General features: G+C 38.5%; 1 protein-coding gene across 1 annotated transcript; it reads left to right on the top strand.

The window, feature by feature from the left end:
- Positions 1 to 9,371: 9,371 nt before the first annotated feature.
- TDRD6 (tudor domain containing 6) lies at positions 9,372 to 25,060 on the top strand. Its single transcript, XM_046640077.1, has 5 exons — positions 9,372 to 15,432; positions 17,065 to 17,189; positions 18,475 to 18,564; positions 21,487 to 21,550; positions 22,364 to 25,060. Exons 1-5 carry the CDS (start codon positions 9,372 to 9,374, stop codon positions 22,405 to 22,407), a joined length of 6,384 nt encoding a protein of 2,127 aa, XP_046496033.1. The 3' UTR covers positions 22,408 to 25,060.
- The last annotated feature ends 57 nt before the right edge of the window (positions 25,061 to 25,117 follow it).

Genomic DNA, 25,117 nt, shown 5'->3' with positions numbered 1-25,117 from the left:
GATGAATAATTGGAATTTTTTAACCTGAAATGACTCCTTGGGATCATCTGGTTTACCCCTCTCATTTTACATGTTAGGAAACTGAGGCCCAGAGAAGTAGAGTTGTTCATGCTCATAAGTTACTTAGTTGCAGAGCTAAGATAAAAATACAGAGCTCCTCATTATTACACCTGACAGTTACTGCACACTAATTAGTATTGAGTATATGTCTTATGTCATCTTCACAACAACCCAGTCCAATGCTCTGTCTTCCAAAAACAGATTTTTTTCTTTATGACATTCTTTGTCTTTTTCATTTGAAATGAATTTGAGTAGCCTTTAGCATAGATTTCAGAATGGAGTCACGAAGCTTGAGCTTGAACGTTAAGACCCTCCATAATCTAACCAAATCCTGTATGTCCAACAGATAGATCTCACCACATTAATACTTTTCCAGTGAGATCATATTCATCAATGTATCTTGGAACTTTGCTTTATTTTTACCAACTTGAAATCATCTTGTTCCTCTCCAAAATAATCCAAAGTAAATAAAAAGGAATAAAAACTTCAGTAATTTGGGGTCCATACTGAAAGACTTAACCATTTCCATCTCACTTTCTTATTAATACTACTACTGTATGTGGTATTTATCTGCAGCTTGGTATTAATAATACTTAATATCTAAGTTTCTTTTGCTTAGCTTCCACATTTTTTCTCCTCCCAAATGATTTTTTCCCATTGAAATATATGTTTAAATTATATACAGTTCTTTGTTCTTTATATGTATCAGTGAATTATCATATATATCCAAATAAAGAGATAACATTTCTTACATTTTCTTTTAATAAGGAATGTGTCTTTATCAAGTGTTTCAAATACTATTTGATTATAAGCCGCTAGTTGTAGGACCATGTCTTGTTTTTATACAAATCTCTATTGTCATTAATAGCATTTCTTTGCTGTTAGATACAACCAAGATTGATTATAGTTATATATAGCATGAATCAACTAATTTAGTCTTCATTATTTTAAGAATCTGTGACTATCGTAAGACTAGTCTGAAATTTCTTTCACTTTGCTAAGAAAAAGAAACAAATTCAGGGAGGTTTTAAATGTAAAGAAAATTTGCTATCCCCTCATCTTCAAGTTTTCAAGCACAACCATTTATTTACAATTGAAATAGTTATACATATTCTTCTCTGTTCATGAAAACATATTCCCTCAGGTCCTCCATAAGAAAAATGTTTAATTTTAATACTTGATGGGTAAAAATAATTGGGGGGAGGAATATTTGATTCTGCCCATTTAAACCAAGACTCTTTAAAGATAATTACTAAACAAAAATATATTATTATTAAATGCTAGGTCATGTGTTGAAAAGACTGAAGTTGAATCCTGAAGACCTTTATCCTATTTTGGGCTAATTCTGACAAAGCATTGTAATCATGATCAAGTCCCTTCACCTCTCTTGCTTTCTGTTTCTTTATAAGATTAAGTGATTGAACCCTAGAATCTTAACTTGCATATACTTGAAGAGGGCCATTATATTGATGTGATGTGAAAAAAATGGGAATTAAAAAAAATTTATTAGGATTTGTTTTTCCTAGATTTAATTAATTTCTTATATTTCAAGATTGGGAAAAGTTTATTCAGGCCTTTAAGTATAATACAAACTTTTTATATGACTGGGCTCTCCCACCCAGAAATCCATCCTTCTCAGAGTAGCAGAGTTGTCTTCCTTCAGGCAACTCTGGGCACATCACCCCATATTCTTACCTTCAATTGTTCCTTCATACACACACAATAAAAAATAAAATCTTTAATACTATATCCAAGACCATCTCGATCTTACTTCAACCCATTTTTCTAACCTTTGCATATCACTGCATATGTGCACTCTACCTCCTTGCAAATACATTGCTCCATTTATTTCTCTGGAGATGCTCTTCTCTTGGCTACTTTTCATGCAGTATTCATGCTGTGCTCTCCACCTAACTTTCCTCCCAGCACTACCACCATTCATTTTCATTTTCACTGGTTAAATCCTACTTTAATATCTAGGATGATTTCTGAAGACTTCAACATCTTCCGCACCTCCATGCTCCCATAGCTTCCCCTACTGCAGATGCATGTCTGTATGGATGGATGGATACCTACTTCCCCTCTACAGAATGAACTGCTTGCAAGCAAGGACCATGTAATACATCTCTGTATCTCTTATAAACTTCAATAGAAGCCAAGTAAAAGGTATTTGTTGAATTCAGAGATTTTTGGGGGGTGGAGAGAGAAAAACATTTATGTACACACGGTTAAGTCATATGCTGTTTTCCACCTACCTTCAGAATAATTAAGTTGAGTCAATAACACTTGATTTCATTATATTCTTTACCATATTAAGTGCTTAACTGCATTTTCAAAAGATCATGTGTGTTTAAACATAATTATTATAATTTTAAGAAGTATTATCTTCATCAGTTTAATAGTTATTCCACAAAAATCTAGAATTTGGTAGTTTTAAATAATACAAAATATTTGGTTAATTGATTGATAGTTAATGAGTAAGAAAGGAGTTTATATATTCTTCATTTTAGGGCATATATGGAAATTATATCACTATTTTGGCCTTCACTGATACCATACAAATGCACATTTTACCCACTCAAGTGTTTTATTATTTCTGAATTTTGAGGAATACATGATTATTTTTCTCTCCCCATACTTTACCCCCAACAGGCTGCTGTGATTGTCAACAGCAGCAGGAGCCACTTTGAAGGCTTGATAAAAGCAGATGAAGAGGCTTAAAGATGTCTGTTTGCTGAAAATATCTGGTAACAAACAGGAATATATGTGAGTAAATATAGTGCATTATTCTGATTTTTAAAATAAATGTTTTAAAATGCCTAATTGGTTGTTAAGGGTTTTGTTTTTTCCTGGTGTATTTTTGAGTTAAAATGATAATAAATTTAGAGATTAATTCTTAATCTTTACTTTTCTCAATTGAAATAAATAGTGGCCTAATTTATAATGTCATATTTGAAATATTTATATTAGCAAAAAGGACACTCATACCTTGTCGCTATAAATTTTATTTTATGGATATTCCCTATTAATCCAGTTCTGCTATGACTAAAAAGATGGATAAGTAATAATTACAGTGATAGACATACTTACTAAGGAAAATGTTAGAATTTAAACATTAGAAAATTAGTCCCTTCTTTTTTGATACCATGTTCTATTTTGATTTCCATGATACTATTCCCTCTTGTCACTTATATTTTTCATTACTACTTTTCAGTTTCTATTGGCTGTTTGCTGCCAAGTCCTTAAATTTTGGTTCTTCAACATTCTGTTCTTGGCCCTCTTCTCAATGTTCACTCTCTCTTGAGGAAGAGCCACACATTTCTGTAACTTCAGCTACTACACTTAGGCTGGTAATTCCCAAATATATAATAGGCACTCTAAATACTTGTTACTATATTATCTGTGTTCCTGGTCCTTACTCATTGCTCAAGCTTTAGTCATGTTTTCTCAATTGGCAACTGTATGTCAGGGTGGGCCACAGTCATTGTGAGCTCAAATTTCCCAGCATTAAATCAGTATCTTTTATAACAATCCTTCCTCCCTGCCCTTTAAAATATGCTCTTCCTCCAGGATTTTCTTTTGCACTACATACCCAATACTGCAGCCAAGAAACCTCAGGACATCCTTCACTTCTCATTTGTTTTCTTTACTTAGTGTCCAAAATGCTTAAATCCGTTTATGAAAAAGAAAACTACAGACCAGTGTCTCTTATGAACACAGATGCAAAAGTCCATAAGCACCACTTTACACTCATTAGGATGGCTATTATTAAAAAATTAAAAAAATTAAGTGTTGGTGACGATGTGGAGAAATTGGAACACTGAATTGCTGGTGAAAATGTAAAATGCTACAGCCGCTATACAAAACAGTATGGGGTTTCTGAAAAAATTAAACATAGAATTATCATATGATCCAGCAATTCCATTTCTAGGTATATACCGAAAAGAATTGAAAGCAGGGACTTGAACAGATATTTGTACACCAGCGTTCACAGCAGCATTTTTCACAGAGCCAAAAGGAGGAAACAATCCAAAAGTCCATTGATAAATGGATGAATGGATAGATAAAATGTGGTATATACATAGAATGGAATATTTTTTTGGCCTTAAAAAGGAAGGAAATTCTGGGACATGCTACAACATGGATGCATCTTGAAAACATTATACTGATTAAAATAAGCCAGAACAAAATGGGCACATGTTGTATGATTCTACTCATGTGAGATACCTAGGATAATCAAATTCTTAGAAACAGAAGTTGAACAGTGGTTACCAGGGGTGGAAATGGAGTAGAAGGAAGTCAATGTCTAATGGGTACGGAGCTTCAGTCTGGGATGATGAAAGGTTCTGGAGAGGGATGGTGGTGATGGTTGCACAACTATGTCAAGGTACTTAATGCCACTGAACCATACACTTAGAAATGGTTAAAATGTAAGTTTTATGTATATTTTATTACATTAGAAAACAGCTGAAAAAATTTAAAAATCATTAGAAGTGAAAAAATATTAGCAGATTGAATTTAGCATTATAAAAAAAAGAGAATACATCATACCTAAGTGGGGTTCATCCCAGGAAGACAGGTTGGTTCAACATTCAAAAATCAATCAATATAATTCACCTTATTAACAAACAAAAAGAGAAAACAACATATCGTCTCAATAGAATGTGAAAGGGTATATGACAAAATTCAATATTCTTTCATGATAAAAGTTCTCAACAAACTAGGAACAGAAGAGATTTTCTTCAACCTGATGAAAGGGATCTAAGTAAAACCTATAGCTAACATCACACTGTGAAAGACCGAAGGCTTCCTCCTAAATTAAGAATGAGACAAGAATATCCATTCTCACCATTTCTACTCAAAACTGTATTAGAGGTCTTAGCTATTGCAATGAGGCAAGGAAGAGAAATAAAAGGCATATATATTGGAAAGGAAGATATAAAACTGCCTTTATTCATAGATGGTATAATTATGTGGAAAGTCCCAAGGAATCTACAAAAAAGCTGCTAGAATTAATAAGTGAGTCTTAGCAAAGTCACAAGATATAAAGTCAATATACAAAAAGAAATATATTGCTGTACTACCAATAAAAAATTGGAAATTTTTTTATTTAAAATTTAAAAAATTCATTTACAATAACATCAAAAAACATGAAAAACTTAGAGATAAATCTAACAAAATGTGTGCAAGACTTGTTCACTGAAAACTACAAAGCATTGCTGAAAGAAAGTAAAGAAGACCTCAATTAATGGAGAGAGAAACTGTGTCCATGGATTGAAAGACTCAATACTGCTCAGAAGTCAATTCTCAAATTGATCTCTATCTGCAATGCAATCCTCATAAAAATCCCAACAGGTTATCTTTTTTTTGCAGAAATTGACAAGTGTATTCTAAAATACGTATGGAAAAGCAAAGACCTTGAATAGCCCAGTGAGGAAAAAGAACAAAGTTGAAGGATTCATATTACTTACTTTCAAAATTGACTTTTAAGCAGTTTAAAATGACAATAAGACAGTGTGGTATTGGCATAAAGATAGATATATAGATGAATGGAACAGAATAGAAAGTCAAGGAATAGACCCACTCACATATGGTCAACTAATTTTTGGCAAATGTGCCAAGATAATTTAATCAGGAAAGTATAGTCTTTGCTACAAATGACACTATAACAATTGGATATCCATATGCAAAAACAGAATAAAACAAAACCCTCAGTGCTTCTCTCACAACACATACAAAAATTAATTCAAAATGGATCATGGACCTAAATACAAGAGCTAAAATTATAAAACTTGTAGAAGAAAACTTTGAAAGTTTTTTTTAACCTTGGTTTAGGCAAAGATTTCTTGGGACACAGAAGCTACCACCTAGAAAAGAAAAAAATACGTGAATAGCTTGATTTCATCAAAATTACAAGCTTTTTTCTTCAAAAGACACTACTAAGGAAATAAAATGACAAACCATACACTGAGAGAAAATACATGCAGAACGCATATCTGATAAAGTACTTGTAATCAGAATATATAAGAGCACTTACAACTCAAAAATAAGGTGACAAACAACTCCTTTAAAAATGGACGAAAGAGTTGATCAGATACTTCACCAAGGAAGATATCTGATGACAGATAAACACATGTAGAATGTTCAACATCATTAAGAAAATACAGATTAAAACCACAATGAGATACCACTACCGAACACAAGAATGGCTAAAACGAAAAAGACTGACGATACCAAGTGCTGATGAGGATGCAGAGCGGCTCATATGTTGTTGGTAGGAATGCAAAATGACAGACATTTTGGAAAATAATTTGAAAGTTTCTTATAAAGTTAACATACATTTACCATATGACACAGCAATCTCACTCCTACTATTTAACCAAGGGAAATAAAAACTTATGTCCACACAAATATGTGTATATGAATGTTTACAGCAGCTATATTGGTAATCACCAAAAACTGTCTATAATCTATTGAATTGATGTGGTATGTCTATACAATGGAAAAATATTCAACAATAATAATAAACTACTGATACAGACAACATGCATGAATTCAAAAGCATTATGCTAAGTGATGGAAGTTCGACACAAGAGGCTACAAACTGTGTGATTCCATTTATCTGACACTCTGGAAAAGACAAAACTTATAGGGACAGTGATTGCCAGCGACAGTGGTTGCCAATGGTTGATAGGGACTGAGCCCATGAGGGAGGGAGGGGATAGATTGCAAAAAGGCATAAGGGAACTATTTAGATAATGAAAATGTTTTCTATTTTAGCTGTGGTGGTGTACATTTACAACTGTATACATTTGTACATGTGTAGTGCTGTGCATTTACATTGAATACAAATGCACACTGTATACAAATGTATAACTGTACAATTGTCAAAACATCATCAAACTGCACAATAAAAGGGTGAGTTTTACTGTATGTAAATTATGCCTCAAACCCAATTTTTAAAAAGTCTAATTTAAGGGGCTGGCCCCGTGGCCGAGTGGTTAAGTTCACGCGCTCCGCTGCAGGCAGCCCAGTGTTTCGTTGGTTCGAATCCTGGGCGCAGACATGGCACTGCTCATCAAAGTACGCTGAGGCAGCGTCCCACATGCCACAACTAGAAGGACCCACAACGAAGAATATACAACTATGTACCTGGGGGCTTTGGGGAGAAAAAGGAAAAAAATAAAATCTTTAAAAAAAAAGTCTAATTTAAGATTTTTTAATCTTTAAGAGAACTTTTTCAAATTTTTATTTTATTCAATATTACTAATAAGTATTACTAAATTTTTATTTTAGTCAATATTACTAATTACTAATTTTATTCAATAATTACTAATAGTTATATGTCTACTGTTGTGAGCCCTTTACATATATTGGGTCATCCGATATTCATAATAAAGTTAAGTAAAATTCCATTTTTAGATGAGGAAACTAACTCAAAAGTTCACTGTCCATGTCACCCTGAGATAAGAAACAGGGACTTTCAAAATCTGAAGCCTTTGCTTTTTCCACTATGTTTTGTTGCATCTCAAGTATTTATTTAATGCAAACATGTTAACTGTACTTACATTAGTTCATGCCTCAGAACTACGTGTGTCCTTACATTCATTTTCAGATGTGGAAACAAGAAGATAGATAAATAATTTGCTTTGGCTTGCTTTTTCTACTCTAATTGTCCCCCTATAATGGCATAGTCTTGAATTATTTGTGTGTGTGTATTCTAATGAAACTTTAGTTATGGACACTAAAATCTGAGTTTCATAGAATGCTTTTTAAAATTTTAATTTTGAAAAAATTTTAGATTCACATAAAGTTGAAAAAAATGTACAAGAAAGTCCCATGCACCTTTCACTGAGTCCTCTCTAATTTTAACATCTTCCACAACTGTAGTACACAATCAAAACCAGCAAAGTGACATATAATCCACAGATTCCGATTTCACCAGTTTTACAAGCGTCTGTGTGTGTCTAATTCTATGCAATTTTATCACCTTTGTAACCATCTTTGTAACCATGCTTCCTGTAACCATCACCACATTCAGAATACAGAACAGCTGCATCGCAAGGCTCCCTCATGCTCCCCACTCCCCCATCCCTAATGCTTGGCAACCACTAATCTGCTCTGTATCTCTATATTTCTGTTGATTCAAGAATATTATATAAATGAAATCATACAGTATGTGACCTTTTGGGATATATATATATATATTTTTTTTCACTTAGCATAATTCCCTGAGAAACTTCCCAGTTGTAGCATATATCAATAGTTCATTTCTTTTCCTTTTTATTGCTGAGTTGTATCCAGTGGAGTGGATGTACCACAGTTTGCTTAAACATTTACTCCTTGACACTTGGGTTGTTTTCAGTTTTTAGCTCTTAGGAATATAGCTGCTGTAAACATATTTGTACAGGTTTTTGCATGAACATAAGTATTCATTTCTCTGGGATAAATGCCCAAGAGTGTAATTGCTAGGTCATATGGCGAGTACATATTTAGTTTTTAAAAAGTGGCTGCACCCTTTTACATTCCACCAGCAACGTGGGGAAAGAAGCATTTAACAGTCTCCGTATACTCTCATACTTCATTTTAACCCTAGTAAGTCTTATCAATTCAGGCGATCAAACAGGTTCCTAGAGGACAGGATAAGCACCTCGCTCCAGGTCCCAACACCGAAAGAGCATCAGCAAACCCCGGCCCCGCGGGGCTCAGGCGCCCTCGACCGCCTCAGGCGGGAGCCGCGGGCCTCGGAGCGCAGGGCCACTCGGCCAGGCACATGCCCTCGGCGCCTCCATCCCTCCTTCCCGTTTCTGGCTCACGGGCTCCGTCAGCATGCGCCGGACAGCCGAAAGCGAAGTCCCTTTCGGGCCTGGCGCTCACCGCAGCCCGCTGCCAGGCCTTCCCCGCCTGCTCCCGGGTGGCCGGCGCCCTGAGGAGGAGCAGGCCGCGTCCGGGTCCGGCCACCTCTAGGCCTCCTGGACGGCCCAGAAGCCCCGCCTGCCTGCCCCCGGCCTCCCCCTCGCCGGGACCACCCCCGGGGGCGCGGCCCGCCGCCCGCGGCCGGAAGGGGGCGCCGCGCGCGGTCCAGGCCTCGGCGGCGGCGCAAGCGCGGGCGGTTGGTCGGGCCGCCGCGTGTGAGCAGACGGCGGCTGGAGTCCGTGCGGCCCGGCGTCGGGCGCGTCGCCGAGGGGGCGCCTGGCGGGCGTCCTTCCCGTGCCTCGGTCTCCGGGCCTGGCTTCGTGGGGCCCCGCTTCCAGCGGCCGGGCGCGCCGCCCTGACCCCGCAGCGAGCCGAGGCCGCGCCGCGCCGGGGGGATGTACTCGACGCCGGGGCTGCCGGCGCCGGGGACCGCGCTGGCCCTGCGGGTGTCCTTCGTGGACGTGCAGGCGGAGGTGATCCCGGTGCGGCTCTGGGGGCTGGTGGGCGAGCGGCGGGAGCAGTACGTGCGGCTGAGCCGGGAGATCCAGGAAGCGGCGGCGGCGCGCGGCCCGTGGGCGCTGGGCGGCGCCGCGGCCTCGCCGGGCGAGCTGTGCCTGGTGCGGGTGGGGCTGCTGTGGCACCGCTGCCGCGTGGTCAGCCGGCAGGCGCAGGAGAGCCGCGTCTTCCTGCTCGACGAGGGCCGCACCGTTACGGCCGGCGCGGGCTCGCTGGCGCCGGGGCGCGGCGAGTTCTTCCAGCTGCCCTCCGAGGCGCTGGGCTGCGTGCTGGCCGGCCTGGTGCCCGCGGGCGGCGCGGGCAGCGGCGAGCCCCAGCACTGGCCGCCCGGCGCCGTGGACTTCCTTAGCCAGCTGCAGGGCAAGGAGGTGCACGGCCGCGTGCTCGACGTGCTGTGCCCCCAGCGCCTGGTCCTCCTGGACGTGCCTGGCCTGTGCCAGCAGATGCAGGAGCTGGGCCTGGCCCGGCAGGTGCCCGACAGCCTCTTCCACCTGCTGCTCAAGCGCTATCTCAAGGCGGCCGCGGCTGGCGTGGGCCCCGGGGCCCCGGCCCTCCCGCAGGGCCTGCCGAAGGCGCAACAGCCGGGCCTGGATTACTTCTACCCGCAGCTGCAGCTGGGCGTGACGGAGCCCGTGGTAGTGACCCAGGTGTGCCATCCCCACCGCATCCACTGCCAGCTCCGGAGCCTCTCGCAGGAGATCCACCGCCTCTCCGAGAGCATGGCCCAGATATACCGGGCTTCCACAGGGACGCGAGATGAGAACTCTACCAGTGCCACCTGGGAGGAGAGGGAGGAGAGCCCAGACAAGCCGGGCTCCCCGTGCGCATCCTATGGATTGGATGGACATTGGTACAGGGCGCTCTTGCTGGAGACTTTTCGGCCCCAGCGCTGTGCCCAGGTGCTTCATGTAGACTATGGAAGGAAGGAGCTAGTGAGTTGTAGCAGCCTTCGCTACCTGCTGCCTGAATATTTTCGAATGCCTGTGGTGACCTACCCTTGTGCTTTGTATGGACTCTGGGATGCTGGGAGAGGCTGGTCTCGGTCCCAGGTCGGTGACCTGAAGGCACTGATACTGGGCCACGCAGTGAATGCAAAGATTGAATTTTACTGCTCCTTTGAGCATGTGTATTATGTCACCCTGTATGGAGAAGACGGGATTAATCTTAACTGTGTTTTTGGAGTACAGTCCTGTTGCTTGGCTGACCGATTCCTTCAGAGCCAGGGAATTGAGGAGGAGGAGGAGGAGGAACCAGAAACAGCTCTTCAGTCCTCGTCTCCTGCTGAAGAAGTGGATGAAGAGATGTCCCTCCCAGCCTTAAGACCCATCAGGTTAAAGATGAACGCCTTCTATGATGCCCAGGTAGAGTTTGTTAAAAATCCTTCAGAGTTTTGGATTCGGTTGAGGAAACACAATGGCACCTTCAGCAAATTGATGAGGAAAATGTGCAGTTTTTACTCCTCGGCCAGTAAGCTGGATGGGGTCGTTTTGAAACCCGAACCTGATGACCTTTGCTGTGTCAAATGGAAAGAAAATGGCTATTTTCGGGCTACGGTCACCAGATTAGATGAGAAAAGTGTGGATGTATTCTTAATTGACCGTGGCAATTTGGAAAACGTGGACTGGTATGACGTGAGGAAGCTGCTTCCTCAGTTTAGGAAGCTCCCAATATTGGCTCTGAGGTGCACCCTGGCTGACATTTGGCCTTTGGGGAAGAGTTGGAGCCAGGAGGCAATTTCCTTTTTTGAAAAGACTGTACTGCACAAAGAATTAGTTATCCATGTCCTTGATAAGCAAGATAAGCAATATGTTATCGAGATTCTTGATGAATCAAGAACAGGGGAAGAAAACATTAGTAAAGTAATTGCTCAAGCTGGATATGCCAAGTATCAGGAATTTGAAACAAAGGATAATATTCCCTTAACTGCCTGCTCTCCAGGGCGTGTTTCAAACCATTTCACTTTTGAGAATAACAAGATACCTTCTTCCAGTAAGGTAGAAGTAGAACAGAAAGCCAAGAGAGAGAATAAAGCTACATCTGTTGCAGAAGCTTTGAGTGACCCAACAGTTGTTGCCAATGTCTCAGCAGGACTAGTTGTGCAAGAAAAAGAGAAAAGAGTATCTGTTTATTCTCCTCTTATACAGAATTTCTTGGAAATGAAGCCAGCTTCCTCTGGTACAGGAGAGCTACAAGTTGGAAGTACAGTAGAAGTCAAAGTGTCTTATGTGGAAAATCCTGGCTATTTCTGGTGCCAGCTGACCCAGAACAAAAAAGAATTCAAATCTCTAATGTGTGATATTCAAGACTATTGCAAAAATACAGCTACTCCTTACCAGGGAACCACCCCCACTTGTTTGGCAAAACGAACAATAAATGGACAATGGTCCAGAGCTCTGATTAGCGGAGAACAATCTTCAGAGCATGTCACAGTAGTGTTTGTAGATTATGGAGACAAAGATATGGTGTCTCTGAAGAATATTTATGCAATTAGTGAAGAGTTTCTCAAGGTTAAGGCTCAGGCTTTTAGGTGCAGTCTTTATAATTTAATTCAACCAACTGGTCACAGTCCTTTTGTTTGGGATGAAGAGGCAATACAAGCTTTTAGTGAATTTGTAGATAATGCCGAGGAAGACAATCTAGAATTAAAATGCACAATATTTGCTTTGGCTTCAGTACATGATAAAGAACTATTTACTATCGTGGATTTGCTAACACCCTTTCAGAGCGTGTGCCATTTTCTGGTAGAAAAGAGCCTTGCAAGACCAGTAGAACTTCAGAACCCTCTGGAGTCCTCTGTTCAGCTACATTCTTACTACTATTCTACACATGATGTGAAAATTGGAAGTGAAGAATCAGTGTATATAACACACGTTGATGACCCCTGGACATTTTATTGCCAGCTGGGAAGAAATGCAAATGTTTTAGAACAGTTGTCATGTAATATTACACAATTAAGTAAAATTTTGCTGAATTTAAAAACATCCCCCTTGATCCCTGGAACCTTGTGCCTTGCCAAGTATACTGATGGAAACTGGTATAGGGGGATAATAATAGAAAAAGAACCAAATAAAGTCTTCTTTGTTGATTTTGGGAACATTCACATGATAACAAATGATGATCTGCTTCCAATACCTAGTGATACGTGTGACGTCTTACTTTTGCCCATGCAAGCTGTTAAATGTTCGTTGTCTGACATTCCTGATCACGTACCAAAAGAAGTTACAACATGGTTTCAGGAGACTATTTTAGATAAGTCATTGAAGGCTTTGGTTGTAGCAAAAGATCCAGATGGAAGACTGATTCTGGAACTGTATGATGACAGTATTCAAATTAATGCTAGTATTAATAAGAAGTTAGGGCTACTTGCTTACAAAGATGGGGAAAGAAAAAAAAAAGAAAATGACGCACTTCTCTCTACAACCGAAACTCTTGAAGTGAAAAAGGAAAATATGATGATGTCACCCACAGAGTATTTAAGTAAATCAGTAGAGAAGAAGTTACACAGTATGGAGATTTTGGGAGAATCATACAAACCCAAGATCAGCTCAGCATGTAAGGAGCTCAAACTTTTACAAAGTTCAACAAAGACAAACTTAGTCACCCAATATCAGTACTCTGTGGGAAATAAAAATAATCAAGTGTCTCCATTAACAACAGAAAAGAAAGATGAAAGTTTTGCTGAGCCACCTTTGAAAGCCACAAAACTAGAAGCCAGTCTTTCGGAGAGAAAAATTGGAGATTCCTATAACACAGATTTGCCTTTAAGATTTTCTGAGTTCCCTCAGAAGACTATAATTTCTGGCTTTAAAACAACTGTATATGTTTCTCATATAAATGATCTTTCAGACTTTTATGTTCAACTAACAGAAGATGGAGCTGAAATTAATCGTCTTTCAGAGAGATTAAACAATTTTAGAACAAGGCCTGAGTATTATGCAGGTCCACCGTTACAAGGAGGAGATGTAATATGTGCCATTTTTCCAGAAGACAATTTATGGTATCGTGCTGTGGTCAGGGAACAACTACCCGATGACCTTCTCTCTGTACACTTTATTGATTATGGCAATGTTTCTGTGGTTCACACTAACAAGATAGGTAAGCTTGACCTTATTAATGCACTGTTACCAGGATTGTGCATTCACTGCTCCTTACGGGGACCTTGGGTTCCTGAGATTTTCAACTCTAAGGAAATGATGCATTACTTTTCCCTGAGGACAGGTGAGTCTCAAGTAAGATGTGAATTTGTTAGATTTCAAGACAGATGGGAAGTTATTCTTGCTGATGAACACGGGATCATCGCAGAAGATATGATTAGTGGATATGCTTTCAGTAAAACATCTCAGATAGGACTTTCTACCCAAATAACTAAAGATGCCTGTTCAATGTCTGTCAAGAGAACAGACATAGACACTTCAGTATTCCTTAACTGGTATAATCCAAAGATGAAGATGATAAGAGCTTATGCCACTGTAATAGATGGACCTGAATATTTTTGGTGTCAATTTGCTGATACAGAGAAACTTCAGTATTTAGAAGTAGAAGTGCAGACTGCTGGAGAAAAGGTGACAGACTGCAGGAGTTGTATCCCATGTCCGCATATTGGAGATCCTTGCATAGTGAGATACAGAGATGATGGGCATTATTATAGGGCTCTCATCACCAATATTTGTGAAGATTATCTTGTATCTGTCAGGCTTGTGGACTTTGGAAACATTGAAGACTGTGTGGACCCAAAAGCCCTCTGGAACATTCCTTCTGAACTTTTGGTCGTTCCCATGCAGGCCTTTCCATGTTGCCTCTCAGGATTTGATATCTCAGAAGGTGTGTGCCCTCAAGAGGGGAATGACTACTTTTATGAAATAGTAACAGAAGATGTACTGGAGATAACAATATTAGAAATCAAAAAGGATGTTTGTGGTATCCCTTTAGCAATTGTTGACCTGAAAAGCAAAGGAGAAAGTATTAATGAGAAAATGAAGAAATATTCTAAAATCGGTAATAGTAACAGTGATCTGCCTGATGAAAAAAGTTGCCTAGGCATAAAGGGAGCTCTTGGGTCCCCCAGTCCTGATGTTGGACTTAAGAGAGCTAGTAGTAAAGCTGGACAAGAGAAAACACTCTATGTGGAGTCACAGACGGATGAGCTCTCTGAAAGAACCGAAAATGACTTAAACATCGAGACCAAACCAAGTAAATTCTATGACCCTGAAACTGATGACGTTTTTGAAGCTTTTGAAAACCCACGCAAAGATAACATTGGCCCTGAGTTACCAGAAGATAAAGCAGAGTGCCGTTTTGTTGACAGAGCAAAGTTTGATGATAAGTACCTAGTTACAGGATTTAGCACGTTGTTACCGCGTGCCAGTGAAACAAAGGAGATATTAGAACTGAATTCCCTTGAGGTACCGCTGTCTCCTGATGATGAATCAAAAGAATTCTTGGAACTAGAATCCCTTGAACTACAGCATTCTTTAGTCGGGGATGAAGAGAAAGAAGAGCTAGGCCTGGTGCCTCCGATGGTGCCCCTCCCACAAGGCTGTGACACAGAAGCCGCCCTGCAACCATTTACAGTACAGCTGCCCCTCAACTGTGAAGCCGAGAAACAGCCAGAACTAGAGTTACCGACAGCCCAGTTGTGTCTAGATGATAAAATAAACCCTTTGTCTTTAAGACTTAGTCAGAAAGCCCAAGAATCCATGTGTCCTGAGGACACAAGAAAGTCAAGTTGTGTCGAATGTTTTGATGACCAGCATAGGTTATCATTGCATCCACATGGAAAGAATTGTGATCCCAAGCTTCAGATTGAAATGAATGTATATCAAGAAGAATTCACAGCATATAAAAGCAGAGATGCCATTTCATCATTGACTTCTTTGTTCTCTGGAGAAGAATCCAGAGATGGAAGGAAACACGGTAATGCTTTACCAGATCATGTGCCAGGTATGTGAATTTTTTTCTTTCACTTTTACGTAAGTTTAACTTAGTGTCTTTCAAAAGTACTTATTTGTCTTAGAGAAGAATTCTTATTTGAATTTTTTAAATTAATTTCTTGGGGAAAAGATTAAAACCTGAAAAGAGAATCAGATTTAGATTTTATAAAGGGCATTTTAAACATGGAGAAATTGTTTGAAATCTTTGTAAAGTAATACTTTATATGCTGAGTGAAATGGTGAATTATTAACTTTGTGTTTAAAATAGAATGTTTAAAATCTGTGCCTCCAAAAAGTAATCACATTCAAAATGTAAACGAATCATCTTTAAAATGACAAGGTTATGTGTTTTGGTAAGTTTTAAAAAAACCTTAGTGCTCCTTTGCCAAGCACTACTCTAGGCATGAATTTATGATAAGGGTCTTTCTAGCAGAGTTTTCAAATATAACTGTTTTGTGTCAATGCATACATGTTGCCATTCATTTAGAAACCCTTAAACAAAAACTAGTTTAGACAGCCTCTATTAACCAAAAAAGTTAGCCATGAGTAAATATTGGAGAACGTTTATTGTCATTGACTTTTTTATAAATTGTTTTCACTGCTATTTTTTTGGCTACTTAATAAGATTTAAAAGATACAAGAAACGGCTAACTTTTGGGGGCTTTTTTTACAATCAATCTTAGACATTTTAAATGTCAATTTTTATATTATTAAATTTGAGCCATTGTACCAAATAGAGAAAACAATAGACTAAGGAGAATGAAAATCATCAGGAGCCTACCACCGAGAAATGATCACTGTTAACACTGTGCTGTCCTTCCTTCCTGTTGTCTTCCATCCTCTCTGTGTATGTCTGTTTACACACAGTTTTAAAAACTAAATAGAGATCATACTGTCCTCCAGTATTGAATTCTGCATTTTAGTCCCGTAAATGTGCTTTCAAAATACTTTAATTCCATATTATGCCATCGTTTGGGTATACAACAATTTATTTAAATATTACCCTACATTTTTAGCCCTCACTGTCACAATTTAATAATAAGTAGTAGCGTTGTGATAAGACCGTCTGCTCACTTGCAGTATGCTGCTTTGCTATAGAAGGGGCTGTTGTAACCGTAGACCATACCACATGTGGCAGCAATAACTAGCTTTCAGTAGTAATTTTCAATGTTAGAAATCAGATTCACATCATTAAGAAAACACATCATGGGGCTGGCCCCGTGGCCAGGTGGTTAAGTTCGCGCGCTCCACTGCAGACGGCCCAGTGTTTCATTGGTTCGAATCTTGGGCGCGGACATGGCACTGCTCATCAAACCACGCTGAGGCAGCGTCCCACATGCCACAACTAGAAGGACCCACAATGAAGAATATAAAATTATGTACTGGGGGGCTTTGGGGAAAAAAAGGAAAAAATAAAATCTTTAAAAAAAAAGAAAAAAGAAAACACATCACATCATGGAGAGGGGGCGCTGGAAGAATTTAAAATAAAATTGAGGAAAGGAGACAGACTTAGAACACGTACCATACATGATATTGTTTACATAGGAATAGTAAATGCAGTTTAGGAAAATGCTTTGCTTGTCTATCTAACATTAAGGAATGAGGAGGTGTGCATTGAATCTTATCCTGTTCAATCTGGTAGCTCAACCAGAGAACATCTACACTCTGAAAGGATTTACTGTTGGATCCAAATGTGTCGTGTGGTCAAGTGTAAGAAACACGTGGTCTAAATGTGAGATTTTGGAAATAGCTGAAGAAGGCACAAGAGTAAGTAAAGTTAAAGTACTTTATCTCAAAATGTACTTGCAGACTGTTAAGGAAATTTTACCAAACTTTGTCAGACTAGAAAATGCAATTGAACATATGTTTACCTGCTCATTCTCCTTGATAATCAGATGCAGTGCAAAAATCATTTCAAAAGCTCCTATATAAGCCTCCTAGCAAGAAATCATCATAGGTTCTTTCATCTCCCTTATGCCTGATATCCTATCAGTCACCAAAGTTCCACACTTCCCACTTATCTCTTAGTTAAAACTTTTTATACCTAAAGCCACTGCCTTGGTTAAGCCTCTCATTTCACGAGGACATTACTCTACTAACCTTCTATTTGGTTTACATCTTCTAGTCTTCTTTCAATTGATTCTTCTCACTGCCAGTGTGAAGTCCGTCAAATGCAAATCTGACTACATCATTCCTATGGTAAAACTTTACTCTCGGGGACTTCCAGTTGCTCATGTTTCTCCTGTGAAAACTGCCTGTCAGAATCACCTGGTGTGTTTCTTGAATTGTAGATTCCTGCACCTTGCTCTGGCTGGGTCAGCATTTCTGGGGGTAGGACCAGGAATGTTCATTCTTATACCGTTAAAATTTGAGACCCACTGGTCTAGAATAGAAAAGACACGCTCATTAACATGGCATGGTCCTCTAGAGTTGAGTGTCCGTGTACCTCTCCAGCCTTGGGTCTTGCTCCTTTATGTTTTTACCTTATATTAGGTAGACGTCAAACTGCTTGATTCCTCCTACGTATACAGTTCTGCTTGGCTTCTTTGATGTATTTAATAATAAATAGGCAGTTCTATTTGCCTGTATTCTATTCCCTTCCCCAACTGGTTAGTTTCTGCTTATCTTTAAAATATTTACCGTAGCCATCATCTCTTCCAGGAAGCATTCACTGGCATTATTTTCTAAATCTCTCCATCTCTTCATCCACCCCTAACAAAGCTTTATACCTATATCATATTCCTATACCTCTTGCTGCCAAAATCTATACTTCTTACATGGTATTGTAATTATCCGCTTAGAGATCTATTTCTCCACCAAATTTTGAACTTCTTGAGATCTAAATTTTACCTATCTTTGATCTCTTGGCATAGATACTCAATATATGTTTTTTGAACCAAAGTACCACTGAGTTGAAACATAAGATTGAAGTTTAATAAAATCATTTTCGTTGCCTTTTAGGTATTTCATTTTAAAAAGAATTGCTATGATACATAATTCAGTTACAGTTTTTGGAAACTACCAGTTTTTATTAAGTTTTTCTCTCTTGTAGGTTTTAAACCTTTCAAATGGTTTGGAGGAGATGGTGAACCCTGAGAATGTCTGGAATGGCATACCCAAATCAGATAAGAGTCCATCTGAGGTATGGAATCATGCAACTAGTAACTAGTGAGAGCATTGTCCTTCATTTTGAAAGGTGACATACTATTTCCAAAGCCCTTGTGTTTAGGAATAATGGAGAAAAAAATACTAATCTTGTAATAACAACAATGAAAAACAGCAATAACGAAATCAATGTTTCTGGACTTTATGCGAGGTATCCCTTTGGGAAAACTAGTTATTAATGTTTTACTCTCTGATTTTCATTTTGAGACTTAAAGAATGAAAATTGTTTAGTGTCCATGACCTTCATAAAATATGCCTGAGGCAGAAAATCTGGGAAAATGGCAAAAAAGGGGGAAGTATCAATCACCTGTAATGCATCCATCCAAAGACAAACAGATTGATCAGTTTGGCCTTCTTTCATAATTTTTCTGTTTATATGGAATATAAGTATATCATCTACATGTTTTGAACATAGTTGATTTCATTCTACATACAGTTTTATATTCTGTGTTCTTCATTTAAGATTATATGGTGGGCAATTTCCCATGCCATTATGATATGTCTGGGCATTTGAGCATATCCTGTCTGGAGTTTGTTGAACTTCTTGCTTCAGAATCTGTGTCTGATAGTTCCAGTATCTGGTTATCTCCAAGTTTGCATCTACTGACGGTCTTGAGAAATGATTAGCTTTTCCTGGTTCTTCGTATGTTGAGTAATTTTGGATTATATCCTGAAGGTTTTGAATATTATGTTTTTAAGACTCTGGATCCTGTCAAAAATCTTCTAGAAAATATAGTAGGTAATCAACCCAGTTAGAGTCGTTACAAGCTCTCTCTCTCTCTCTCCTTTTGTGTTTGGTGGTTCCAAGGCAGTTTATTTTTCAAAGCCTTTGCTGTGATGTTCGGGTCTGCCCGGGACATAAGCCACTTGGGGGCTAGGCTGGGACTCCGGCAGTGGTTTCTATAGTAGTTTAGGTGTTAAAGACTTTGCTGTGCCTGCTTGGTTCTGTTCTGCATGTGCATAGTTCAGGGGTGACCTTGGCGCTTATAGCAGTTTGCGTATAGTATTAGGGGTTCAAATTTTTCCAATTCCTTTTCTCTCTGAGATTTCCTTCACATTTTATGGCTCTAAGAGTCCTCTTACCCAGCCCCAGGGGCCCCTTTTCCTGGGCCTCTGGCCAGAAAACATGTTTCTGACAAGGTTTCCCACTGTGCTCTCATACAGTTCTGTTTGACTGAGTCTGCCTTTGGAGTGAAGCACATAAGAGAAAAGAGAGAAAAAAATAACCAACGCCCGCTACTCTTCAGATAACAGAAGGCCCTTTCCCCAGTTCCACTGGCCAGTCTTCTCTCAGATTAAGGTTCCAGCACTGCAATTGCTGTCCCCAGGCAGTGACTGGGGCTGCTCTCAGGACAGGGCCAGGAGAAAAACAAGAAACGTAACGAAGGGATTTCCCACTCAATCCCCACTCTCTAGCATTCAGCTGCTGCTGTTCCCAAGCCTCTCTCTAGAAACAGGGGATCTCTCTGAGTTTGGCTGTCCACCTGAGCTGAGCAGCTCTGATTTGGTCCAGCCTCAGGTCAAAACTAGGAGATGAAGGAAAAAAAGAAAAAACCAAAACCTGTGAAACTCACCCATTATGAGTCATTATTCAAGTTTTTACTTTAGTCGTCTATCTGCCTCATCCTGTTTACTTTTCAGAGTCAGAAGGTGGTTGCTTTTTGTGTTCTTTCCAGAGTCTTTAGTTGTAATCAGCTTAAGAAAGAGGCTACAGTCAGCTTACTCCATCTTGGCTGCAACCAGAAGGCCATAACTACATAATATTACATGGCATTAATGGTCAACAACTTATTAAACCATTTCTCCTGGTGTTGGACATTTAGGTCATTTGAAATTTTCCACTATGAAAAATCATCGAATATCTCTCTTCTTATGTGAATTCCATTTTTTGTTTACTTGTTGAAATAACAGCCTGCTTCACTTATGCTACGTCAGTATTTACTAAAACTTTTACATTCTGATTTTTTCCATTTGTTAATTTTCAAGAATCCACAGCCAAATACATAAATATATACATACAGGATTCTATTTGGATAAATTATCTTAGATATATACATACAAGATTCTGTTTGGATAAACTACCTTATACCTGCCAAATAGAAGAGAACCATTTAAGACAATTTAAAGTGTTCATAAAATAATATAGACTCAACGACCTCTGGCTTTAAGCTAGTTAGCAAACATAGGCACTACTTACGAGTAAGGCTTTACATTTGTTCATTTGGTTATTAATGAGATTTAAATGATGCTTTCCTGAAATATGAAGACACTCTTACATACGGATGCCTGTCTAGAAATGAGCTAGGTTTCCTTAAAAAATGAAGATTGTGGGGTATTAAATTATGTGTGACTTTTTTTTGTGACACATGAAAGTCACTATGATCTGGGAGTCTTTCTGATTACATTGTTTGAGAATTATTTTTTTTCATCTGGGCTATTTCATTTCACCATAAGAATATGTCTCCTGAATTAATTTCTGTACAGACATCATGCGTGCACACGACGCTATTAGTTGAAAGGAATATAGGAGAAATATCCCTCTTATTAATTCTTTAATGAAGCATTTGTGGCTCATCATGGATAATGGTTGAATAGCAGCCCCTTGAACAATGCACCAAACATCAGAGTTGTGTGGGTTTGGAGGCTAAAAGTTGGAAAAGGGTACTTTATTCCCTGTGTAGAATGCTCCAGTGGAGGTGTTCCAGAGAAATGAGTATTTAAAGAATAGAAAATATACTTGAAGTGATTCTTCACTATAAAATCAGATTGTCCTACTTTTACAAGAATTACTTTTTGTCGTTTACCATTTTTTTGGTTTATCTGTGGTCCTCTTTCTGATTTTAATTATTTTGTGCTTATAATAAAGAGTTGGTATTAATCTAAGGGTTGCTTTTCTTAGGCTACATTCCAAACATTGGGAAAAGATCTTGACTTCGTGTCATCGGATGATACCACAATTAAAGGTAACTCGTGTTTTTAAAATAAAATACTTTTATTACCCAGATTGCCAAGTCTTAAAGATACCATTACCCTAAATCCTCGCACAAAAATGCTTTATCAATTTCCTTGGACATTAGTAGTCAAAAGAAAATTTAAAACTTGAGCTAAAAATGTTAAATGTGCTTATGGGGAAAAACCCAAGAAGTGGATTTCTTGTAATATCATAGGGAATTTGTTTGTTGTTTGAATTGATCTTAAAAATTAAATTGTGAATCTGATAAATTCATATTTTGAAGGATTTTCTCCGTGTTAATTAGCCCATATATTAAATTATCTTTGTATGTTAAGTGATTTCTTGGAATTTCTTTCTGGATTTTCAGTTTGTCTGCATGATAAGATTCACTTTGTTGCAAGATCCTGGTAGTTGCATGATCTTGTGCATAAGTAGCACACTGGTTCTTAGAATTAAGGCACATTAAGAATGAAATCAGCTCTTGTTGGCTTTATTATTATGGGAAAAATACACTCTAATCAACCAGAATAAAGGACTAATTGGTTATCAGTCTTGTTAACATCACTCTAGCAAAACATAAAATATGCCAATTTCATAATCTTTTAGAGAAGCTTTGTTTGATAATAGGTAGAGTGAGAGAACCAAAACACTGAAAAGAAAAAAACCATTTCTGTAGGAATAATTTTCCATAGAAATTAGAATACTCATCTGCCTCCTCTCCCCATTTTGAGAGGATATTACATTTAAGGTGGTAGAACTCATGTAAATAATTTTCTTGTCTTTATGTTTCTTTCTCAACTTGAGGTTTTTCTCTTCATTTCAGAAAAGGCGTCTGGAGGTGATACAGATTTAACTGTGGATCCATAGATGTGGCCAGTCAGGAGCTGCTCTTAAACAAGTGGCATCTTACCCAGACCAACAGAGCATTTGAGCAAATTGAGAGCATGTAATCTCAAGAAGTTGTCATTGTCAAAAATTTTGATATGTGTTGAAAACAAAATAGACGTCAGGTTGACCATGCGTGTCCTTATAGTGGCATTGCAGTATATACAGATCTGGGATCTTTCTCCTTCCTTTGAATGTGCTATGTTTCTAATCAGTTGGGAAGATTTATTTTGCTAGACAATTTGCTAACACATTACTCACATCTCAAAAAAACTATTTTGGTTTCTTTTGAATGCAGTGTTTAAATTAAAATAGGAAATAATAGGTTTATGACAAGTATATTATATGATGCTACTTAGGAGGATGGCTTTGTTAGTCATAACTCCTTCAGAATTTTTGTTTTCTTTCTGAAGCATTGCCTTGTTTGTGTAGTTAAACATTTGGCTAATATTTTGTTTGAATTTGGAAGTATTCTTATATGACATAAGATTTGAATAAAATTTATCCTTAAAGGTGTGGTGGTCTCATTTCATTAAAAAGGACATAGGAATCTGGAATATCTGTAGTAATGGAACCACAATTCTATAATCGGGTGAAACTGCAGTGTTAAACATTAGCTTTTATGTGTTAGTCACTTGACTGGTATTTTAAATGCATTTTCTCATTTAATCCTCGACTCTGAGATGTGTATTATTATTATCCATATTTTTTATAGGTGGGAAAATTGAAGCTTTTTAGAGAAGTTAAGTAACTTCCTAAGGTCAAAGAGCTAGTGAGCCTCAGAGGCTTGATCAAACCCAGACCCACCTAACTTGAGAGCCCATGCTCTCCAAACATGGTTTTGTGTAGGCGGTCGTATGCAGAATGCAGATCCTACCTTTAGGAAACGATCTTCGCTATCTGCTGCTTACTAGATGTGTGACCTGGGCAGGTTATATTATATCTTTGAGCCTTGATCTTCCTCATCTGCAAAATGGGGGGAATAAAACCTTTCTTGCAGTGTTTTTAAGGTTAGGAATGGTTTACATAAAGTGCCTGAAAAGGAGTAGGCATTCGATGAATATTTCCTTCTTTTCCCTGAAAGATACGCAGTATGCGCTATGCTAGGTTTTAAAAAAAAATCTTAACTCCTTGGATCCTTCCAGCATTTATCTTCTCCTTTCAACCCTGGCATGTGCCACCAACAAAGGGTTTTAAAGAGGTGCTATTGAATGGGACATCAAAACAATTGGAATAGTTATCCATTTCTAAGGTGAGTAAGGAGGTTTGCTATGTAAGAGTGGAGAAAAAATGTAGGTCTATGAAACACTATCAGACCCTGAAGCCTGATGGGACGAGTGAGAATTAGGAACCTTAAAAGCTGAGTATAATTTCAGTTAGTGGAAAGGAGAAGGTTTTGCATTAAACATAGTTGAGGTAGATGAGTATACTGCTTGTTCCCGGGATTATGAATAGACAAGTTTGGTTCATTCACCTAGGAGATACAGTTGTGAATTACTGGGAGAAAATATCAGAGAAGATGCTTTAGGGCCAGATTACAGAAAGCTGCCAGTTTCATGCTAAGAGCTTCTATCTAACTCTCTGTTTTAAAATTTTTAATCTGAATGACTAAAGGATAGGAGAATCAAATTTCTCCAAATGAGTGATTTTGCACCTTAAAACATTAAGACAGGCTGGAAGGGCCAAATCAAAACACATAGTCACTTATTAACTGGGCAAAAGGCACAAGTAGAAACAGTTCTAGTTAACCAGGCTTGCTTACTAAGTACTGATTATCCCTGTTCACACAGGCTTAAATTAAACTTAATTATGGAGAATTCATAGGAACAAGACCATAGTTACACGAAAATATACTTAACAAATGAGTGACATAAATTTTTATACCCTGTAGGAAACAAAAAACATTTTCTGTGACTCCCAGATGTATAAGTGCATACATTTTTAAGCTATCTTTTCAGCTCCACTTATTATGCTATTCTACTTCCACTACTACGTATAGAATTAACATTCATTAAAACGAATGGAAAATGAAGCAGTTAAAATTATTTCTCAAGGTTTCCTTTCTTATACTTCACAGCTTTTGGGTGAATAACTAATTTAACGTGTGATGGCTGGGACCCCTGGCCTTTCTTTAGCAAGCAGAATGCATCAGAGATCAACCACTAAAGTGAATGCAAACCAATTACCAAATTTCTTTAATCCACTTTAATCTGCTGCCTTTGCCTTGTCTCTGAGATTCTTACCCTTGTCCACGTCCCCTTTAGTCATCATATTGAAATTGTGTAGTATCTGTGGGAAAGCAGTAGCTTTATTGTCTGCTTGATCTAAGTTTTCTTACCATGAGCACAAGTCAAAGGGAAGTGCTGTGAAATTCCACCTAGAATACCACGTTGCTAAATCTCAATTCTACGGCTCATTATAGAAAGAAGATGAAAGAAAATCTGTTTTGATTTTATTTTTAGGGAGTATTATGTCACTGCAATGTGTTTTCATTGGCATTGTGCCTATTTTAATATACTTGTCCATTAAAGTAATGTAAAAGCAGTTTTTAATTCTGACACTAAAAAGGGATCATTTTAGTAAAATTAAAATTTAGCCTGATATGATTTTTATATATAGCAGTCTTTCTTTACATTTAAAGGAAAAAAATCTTACCCCAAGCTCCAATCACTATTATGGTATAGCCTACATC

Source organism: Equus quagga, chromosome 15 (genome assembly GCF_021613505.1).
Source record: "Equus quagga isolate Etosha38 chromosome 15, UCLA_HA_Equagga_1.0, whole genome shotgun sequence".
NCBI classification, from domain to species: Eukaryota; Metazoa; Chordata; class Mammalia; order Perissodactyla; family Equidae; genus Equus; species Equus quagga.
The sequence above is the reverse complement of the archived record's forward strand: the minus strand, read 5'-3'. Positions and strand labels throughout refer to the sequence as shown.

Excerpts from the sequence above, each read along its gene's own strand:
- TDRD6 (XM_046640077.1), top strand. The coding sequence starts at position 9,372 with ATGTACTCGACGCCGGGGCTGCCGGCGCCGGGGACCGCGCTGGCCCTG. Across the intron at positions 15,433-17,064 it reads TTTACCAGATCATGTGCCAG|CTCAACCAGAGAACATCTAC; the intron begins GTATGTGAATTT and ends TCAATCTGGTAG. Across the intron at positions 17,190-18,474 it reads TAGCTGAAGAAGGCACAAGA|GTTTTAAACCTTTCAAATGG; the intron begins GTAAGTAAAGTT and ends TCTCTCTTGTAG.